At 40.7% G+C, this 8,037-nt stretch overlaps 1 protein-coding gene across 3 annotated transcripts in view; it reads right to left on the bottom strand.

Annotated features, from left to right (window-relative positions):
* Window positions 1-3,915: 3,915 nt before the first annotated feature.
* The window catches only part of NREP (neuronal regeneration related protein), a 29,180-nt gene continuing 25,058 nt past the window's right edge, over window positions 3,916-8,037 (bottom strand). For all 3 annotated transcript variants that reach the window (XM_060091851.1, XM_060091852.1, XM_060091853.1), the window contains exon 5: window positions 3,916-5,649. In XM_060091851.1, coding sequence (XP_059947834.1) covers window positions 5,524-5,649 — 126 coding nt within the window. In that variant the 3' untranslated portion in view covers window positions 3,916-5,523. The remainder of the gene's footprint in view (window positions 5,650-8,037) is intronic.

The raw sequence follows: 8,037 nt of genomic DNA, 5'->3' as shown, positions 1-8,037 counted from the left end.
GGAGTTGCAGGTTCAGCCCGTTTACGGAACATGTCCATCACAAACCTCATTGGCAGAGCCAGTCTTCACTGTTAAACCAATTAGTCAAATCAGATTCACTTTCTGTCAGAAAAAAAAACTTTGACTTCATTTTTCAATTCAAGTAGCTATTTTGAGGATTATTATAAAAATCAATGAGAATTAAAAGCACATCTTGTGAAATTGATCACTAAAACCAATCAGAATGAAAATGATATAGAGCTAATATAATTAATTATTGCATGTTTAAATCAGTTATAAAAACAAAATGATCCATACACTTTCTCAATCAAGTAAGAATGATGAAAGGCATGATGTATCTCTAGTAAAACTATGTGAGGTTACTGAATGCTGCCGACTGACTTTGGAGAATAAGTAAGAACTGGTGTAAAAATCAGAAACACCACAAATAATAGAAAGGTTCTAGGCTGCTTATCAGTCTAGCAGCACATAATATTTTTTGTTGTTGTTATGAAAAAGATATTAAACGTTTTATAAGATAGAATATGATGAGAAGTGACTATAATTGAAACAAATATTTCATGTTATGTTTTGATACCACAGGTTTTTGGTAATTTTATTAACTAATGCACATCAAGTCTGAAAGAATCCATATGAAAATTTTTTATTCTTGAGTTTTATCCATTTTATCGTGTAAAAATTGAGTATTTTTAAAAGGCATCCTAATTACATTGAAAATAATCAGCATTGCAAACTTATACTGCTTTAGCTGTTCTAAGTTACTTTCCTCCCAGGTAAGAAATATCCTAGGGATAAGTATGGAGAATAGTGGAAAAAAATTGCTTACAATTACATGAACAAGCCATTTTGGGTAGTTGATGTCTCCTACTGATTTTCTCTTTGCTTCACTCTCTCAGGACTCTCCCTCAAGTGCAAGGCATTCTTTGACAAGAGTCAGGAGGAGAAAGAGGAAAAAGCATTAAATAAAAATTGTCATTATTTCCATCACTCCACTTTACCAGTATTATCTGAATTCTGAAAATCCAAATGAGTCCAAACACCTCACTTCTGTGTTTTCTAATCTGTCAGTTTGTGTGTATAAGAAGGGAAAGCCCAAAGCATTATGGACTTATGATTAATCATTAAAGGAACCTTTCTCTTTGTTTGCCACATCTGGGGGTTTTGTGTCATATTAAGGCAATTTGTTATATTAAGAGTTGGGATGTATGAGACCTGTATCTTTTTTTATATAATGTGGGGAGAGGACTATTATGAATACAAACTCATTCTCAGCAGAACAATCTTAGAACACGTCTAGTTTGCATAGAGGATCTAGAAATGAGTTCCTTAAAAATATCCATGAGCATGTATGTACTCCCTGGAAAGACTTCACATACTCTGAGTTACACATACCCCGGCTTGAAAACCATGCATTTATCAGACCCATATGTAGCCTAACCTAACCCAGTCCAAGATGTTTTAGCCTGGGGATCTCAGTCACTGGAGGAGAATAACTGAAAAGTTGAAAAGAGGGCCCAGAGGTGCAGAGAGAACTGCAGCAGCCCCTGTTTGGGGACCAGTAATGAGGAGCCTCTGTTTCCAGTCTGGTGTTCACAGACATGCACGTGCTCCAGCTATCAAACAGAAGGTAGAAGATCCCCTGGCTCTTTGTTGATGCAAATAAGCACATCACCATCTTCTGAAACTAGAAGTTTCATGTTGCAAACTCACAGGTCAAAAGAGGGAGGCAGGTGATGTAAATGAACAAAGCAGATGGGGTCTGAGATTAGCGGTGTGAGACTGGATAATGGAGGGGCCAGGCCTCACCAGAGATGGAGGCTGCTACTCAGCTTCCATTTTTCAAGGGAAGCCAAAAACCTGAATTTTCATGTGAAATCTTCCAATTTGTAAATGTTGGCAATTAAATCAACATTTTTATAAAACACATTGCAGGCCAAACAGAACAAGTCTACAGGTCATATCTGGTCCGCGGTTGTTAGTTACCAATCTCTGTCCGCCCAAAGGCAACTGGGTGATATTTTTACCTCTAGAGAGAGAACAAAGCAGTCTTTAACTAAAGTTTGGGTCTCCCGCTCTGACTCCAGCTACTGCTCCAGTTTCTTAGCTCCAGCTCCGCTTCAGCAGTTTATTAACCCTGAACAAGTCGTAGCTGATTCACACGTGGGTCCTGCAAGTTTAGAGTGAAGTGCATGGTCAATTATCTAGTATTTCAAGCTTCATGGGGACTGAGGGAGTTGTCATCATCAAACCCAAGCCATTTAGTTGGATGGACTTTTAAACGTCATTTATTTCAACTTCCCTGTTTTTACAGCTTCCATTAACATTTTCTAAATATTCCTTTCAGGGCTAATAGCACTTGGATTAGTAAATAGTATTATAGTTCCTGGATGCTCTCCTCATTTGCCTTCAGTCTCTGGAGGTCCAAGGACTGTAAAAACTTCTTCAATCAAAGAAATAGCTATAGGTCTGCTCTCAGCCGTTCTCACTTCCAGCCCCTGGCCTACAATTACCCTGAGGCTTTAACTTCAGATGGTGTGCTGGTTTTCTAATGTGTCCACAAATTCTTTGATACTCCTCCCTTCAGGAGGTAGAACTTAATTCCCTCCCTGTGAATGTGAGCTATACTTAGTGACTTGCTTCTAATGAATAGAATATGATGGATGATAGTGATTCTGAGAATAGGTCACAGGCATTATGGCTTGCTCCCAGCTCTCTCTTGAATTACTCACTGCGGGGGAAGCGAGAGGTCATAAGGACACTTACGTGGCCCTGTGGAGAAGCCCATGCATGGGGGAACTGAGTTCTCCTGCCAAGAGCCATGTGAACAAGCCATACTGGGAGCAGATTCTCCAGCCCTGTTTAAGCCTTCAGATGACTACAACCTGCTCACCTCTTGACTGCAAACCCAGGACAGATCCTGTGCCATAAACACCAGGTCAACTGCTCCTGAATTCCTGACCAATGGAATCTGTGAGACAAGCAAATTTTGTTGTTCCAAGATGTCAGGTATGGTTGTAATGTGCTACGTGGCAATAGATTAACACAGAGGGGCATAAAGCAACCCAACCTACCATCCTCCTGGCCTGGCCTCATCACCTTTCCTGTCCCAGTTTAACCAGGGCAAGAAGACAAGATGTAACTCCTCCCAGCTGTGATGTTAGCTTATCATTTGCTAGATTCCAGGTAGCTGGCTATATATGAATTCATGATTTAAAATCCTATCTCAAATTTTTATCCACTTACAAGTGGATAAAGCCTTTTGTCTTATACATTTGTACACTTTTGTGTGTGTGTGTAAATATTCCATGAAGCAGCAAGGTCAGGTATCTTTTGAGATGGGTAAAGAATACCACAGAGTAGGTCTTTATGGCAAGGGGTAAAAAAGAATGTTTTGAGGTGTGTGGGAGTGCCCTGAAAGAGAAAAATATAGAAATAAAAGGGTCTCGGTTTAATTCTCCTTTGTACCCAGAGGCAGCTCTGCAAATACCATCCTAATGAGCCACTGCCTAGCCCCTAATCTCATAAAACCCTCAGAAGGGAAAATGCATGAAAGGCAGAGCTGATTCTATCTCTTTTTTTTTTTTTTTTTTTGCGGTATGCGGGCCTCTCACTGTTGTGGCCTCTCCCGTTGCGGAGCACAGGCTCCGGACGCGCAGGCTCAGCGGCCATGGCTCACGGGCCCAGCTGCTCCGCGGCATATGGGATCCTCCCAGACCGGGGCACGAACCCGTATCCCCTGCATCGGCAGGCGGACTCTCAACCACTTGCGCCACCAGGGAGGCCCGATTCTATCTCTTTTGATATTTGTCCTTGGGTCTACTTTTGGGGCTCTGAGAGCACATGAATTAACATGAACAAGTGAAAGCATTCAAAAGTAGCCCTTTCCAATGACGAGCCAAGCCAGTTACCATACAGCTTGCATATTTATTGAATACTACTAAAATAGCTAAAATACATTGGGTACTTGTTGTGAGTGCATCAGTAAAGATCACATTGTTACAAAAGCCTGCATATTCAGCAGTACACAACTGCAACTCTACGGAAATGCCACAGATGCAGAATACTGTTTTCTTGCTCTATTTACACAGCGGATATACCTATTCTAACAAAGGAGGGAAGGGGGAAATGCACAGGAAACTCAGGCCAATGGGGGAGCAAGAAGAGAACGAAGAAGTGCAGTGCATGCGTCGGTTGATGTGTAACAGTCAGAAGCGGGACAGTTCAGAACAAAGCCTGCCCTGTCAAAGGAAGAGCTAAAAGACAGTTATATAAAAATTAAGGTGGGCTTTCAGACTGGCTAACACAACAACATTCCATGAGTGGATGGTATTGTCTGATTGTATTTTTGTTTGTCCATTTCCTTGGGAGCAAGGACAAAAATGTAAAATCTACACCTTGCTTATCAGAACTGCTGGAAAAGAGTGCTCTGCCTTTAAAAAAAAAAAAAAATTGTAAAAACATTTTTTTCCAACCTAATTTTTGGGAAAGGTGTAATTTTCATGTTCCTACTGAGATGTCAGTTTTTTAGATTTTTTTCCAGAGGGCATTTGTTAAAAAAAAAAGTTTGCCCTTTCTTCCCCAAATATTCTTTCAAATGAAAAGAACCAAAAGAGACACCTAAAAATGCCTGTCAAATTATTGCTTTTCGTTCTCTAAGTGAGGCAGGCGAGGCTATGGAAAGGAAGAGATTTGGTAAGGAAATTACAGTTTTGTGATTGCTCCCGCTACAGTGACTGCGTGTCCAGGAGTGCCAGCCCATGAGACGTGGGTCTCTCCTGCTCTGTAGTGGCACTCACTCAACCTACAACGCTGAAGAAGAAAGCCACACTGAAGACACAAGGAGAACAAGTCAATCCAGTCTAGAGAACAACATTCGGGGAAACAGAGTACCAACACCTTCTTAGAACATGAAAATAAAAAATAACTCCATCAGAGCTACCTTGCCAAGGAGCATGTTGAAAGTCCAAAATAGCACCATTCATCAGTGTCTCAGGTCCTGTGGCAGCATCTCGGTCACTTACCACAAGGAAACAATGAGTTTCAAACTACTTCTATACATCGAAAGAGTACATGGATAAAATATAGAGATATACAGACAATTGATGAACATAAACTACTAGGCTTGTTACATCTAAATGAAAAAAAAAAAAATGGGGACTCTCAGCCTCTGCAAGAAGCAGTCGGGAGCTGTGTGAGTGAAAAGGCAGAAGTGGACCGGTTGTGTGAGAGCAGAGGGGGTTTGAGTTGTGGAAGACATCGTCGTAGCAAACCAGGCCTGAAGGCCCACCTGTAAGGGTTGTAAACGTGGATTCACAGTGTGAAATTCTGAGCGTTTTCACTTGAGTCAGAATGATTAAAAACTGGTTTGATGATACCTATTTGTCCACTGTAAATTCTCTAAAGCAAGGCTCAGAGTCCCATAGTTTCTTCTTATACTTGATGATTTACACAGAAAAAAATCCCATATATGATACCATGACCTCATCAATACCCATACACCATGTGTAATACAAATGGAGGTGATTAAAAAGAGAGGAGGTAACTGATTCCCGGGGAGTGGAGCTCACTGCTGCCAAGTGGATGCAGGGAGGCAGCCTCGGTCTGGCCATCCTTCTTGCGGCTCACTTCCTTTGGGACAGGAAGTCTTCCCTGAAGAGCACACAGACAGACACACACAGAAAAGAGACACACTGAGTCACGCTCCTAAAACCATTTGAAAACTTTTGCTTCTCTCTCCCGCCTTTTATCCCTGAACTCCTGGTGTTTTGCAGAGTTTACATATTAAACACAGTTCACCTGAATGTAAATATTAGGTCTGTCGGCACATGAAGCAACTAAACACTAGCCACCGCGGCTGCAGTGGCATCAAGCGCGTCCCTAATGGCTGGGCCGAGCCATGTAGGAGACAGCGTTCACCAGAGTCAGGTTCCTGAAGACAGTTTCCGGAATCCAATCGGACCCCCGACAAAAGACTGGGTGAGAGGTGTTCCTAGGAGTGCTAACACTTTTTTTAAAAAGAGTTCAGTGGCCGTGGTGGGAAGGGATACTTGTTTTCTAATACATAATAAAGATATTTAAAGCATACCACAACTGCACAAATGTAATTTATGTACAGTTTATTCTAGAAGCAACTGGGACAGTCCCTATGGGCCTTACAGTAAGAACCAGAAGTGGGTACCAAAGGCAGGGGAGTGTTTGGGAGGGAAATCATGTGGGCTGGGGGTGGGGAGGCAGCGGCTGCAGAAAAGAGGAGACTAGTGGGAAACCAAGGCCAGAAGAGAGTGAGATTCAGCTAGATTGGACTGACTGGGGCTTTTCTAGTCTCTCCTCACGATCCTGATGAGTAAGGGTTTCGTGTTTCTGACTAGGAGAATCCAAACGCACTGTGACTGATGATCCTTTGAGTACCCATGGGGAGAAGCTCCCCATCACAACCAAACAGCAAGAGGACAGGACAATGAAGCCCATTTGCCCAAACAATGATGCAAAATAAAGGTCTTATCACAACTAGACTTTATGCCTCATTCAGAAATGAATACAGTGAACATTTGACAAGAGCCTCTTTTAGCCTAACACTTAATTACTGGAGTTGTCTTTAAAAAAATTATCCACTATGGTTTTAAAAGATGTTTTTTTTTTCTTTTCCTTTTTGTTCAGGTCACATGTTCTAACAGGATAGTTATAATAAGCTAATTGGACTGGATATAAGTTCTTGGGTTAAAGTGATAATCTTGCTTTGTGATTTGCAAATTACTTTATTTGAATTTTTTTTAATTCAGAAGTCAGGGACTTCCAAGCAACTTGAAACCAAATAAATGTTCTCAGCAGCCGCCAGAGTGAACTAAATGTAACAGATAATTCAACTGTAAGAAGACTTATTTACTGTATAGGGTTCCCATATTAAACATCTGTTATACCTAAATATTTTTTTAAAATCTCAGACTTTGAGAGCATGTAACATTTTTAGAATGTATATGAAATCCACTCAGTACGTACTTTAATGCTCCAGTCTTAGTTTGTGATTTAGAGGTTGTTTTGGTATCATTAAATACCAACAGGACCAAACCAGAAAATTAAATTAAAATATAATTTATCACTTACACACACTTAAGGATCTAGATAAATATCCAAAAGCATTGTATTGGGCAGGTCCCTTCACTTGTGAAAATAATTTCAATCTTGAAATTTTGGCATGCAATCCCACTACTTAAAAAAAGAAATCCACTGTAATCTTGATGTCTTTAATGTCTGTTTCTCCTCCCCTATCAACCAGTTAGCATCATGGTTCAGGATATGACAAGCTTAAGTTTTGGACAAATGAAGAATTCAATGGCTGTCATAGGCCTAGAAAGGGAAATCAAAAGTTCATAACACATTTCACTCAACAGCTATGCTCTTTGCATGGCTGGCCTTAACACTGCCTCCTTCAGACTTACTGTGAAGTGAATATATAGAACATCAGTTGGTCCTTATATAAGTCTCAGTTTTACTAATCTCTTATCTCCATAAAAAATATACAACAAAATGAAATAAAGAGCTGGGTGGGATCTGGGTAATTGAGAAAGAAGTCCTTTCAGGAAAAAAAAATGTGAAGGAGATTCTTTCAGATTTGAATTTATCATGTTTACTATTTTTTTCTCTTTCAAGGACCCAAAATGTTCACACATGTCTTCCCTTCATTATTCATGTTTTGTGTGCCTACTATATGGATTGAGCACTCTATTAGATTTTAAGTCAACAGAGACAAAAGCAGTCCCTCCAGCCTGCCCTTAGTTAACTTGCTGTATGGGAGACACCTAAATAACTGGAGGATAACAAGGCAGTGGTGGTAAACCATGCAGGGAGTTCTGCTATGAGGCACCCTGGGGAGCTCCTGGGGAGATAAAGTTCTGTGCCTACTCCCTTTGGAGGCTGGAATTTACTAGATTTCAGTCCCTACCTCCTGTCCTTCATTAACAACAACAAAAAAAGATATTTCTGCCCCCATTAAAGGAATTTCAAGCTTCTGCAGCAAGGGGAGGAGGTATCTTGAAGAGG

Source organism: Mesoplodon densirostris, chromosome 3, assembly GCF_025265405.1.
Source record: "Mesoplodon densirostris isolate mMesDen1 chromosome 3, mMesDen1 primary haplotype, whole genome shotgun sequence".
NCBI classification, from domain to species: Eukaryota; Metazoa; Chordata; class Mammalia; order Artiodactyla; family Ziphiidae; genus Mesoplodon; species Mesoplodon densirostris.
Note: the sequence above shows the minus strand (reverse complement) of the source record. Positions and strands in the feature narration are given on the sequence as shown.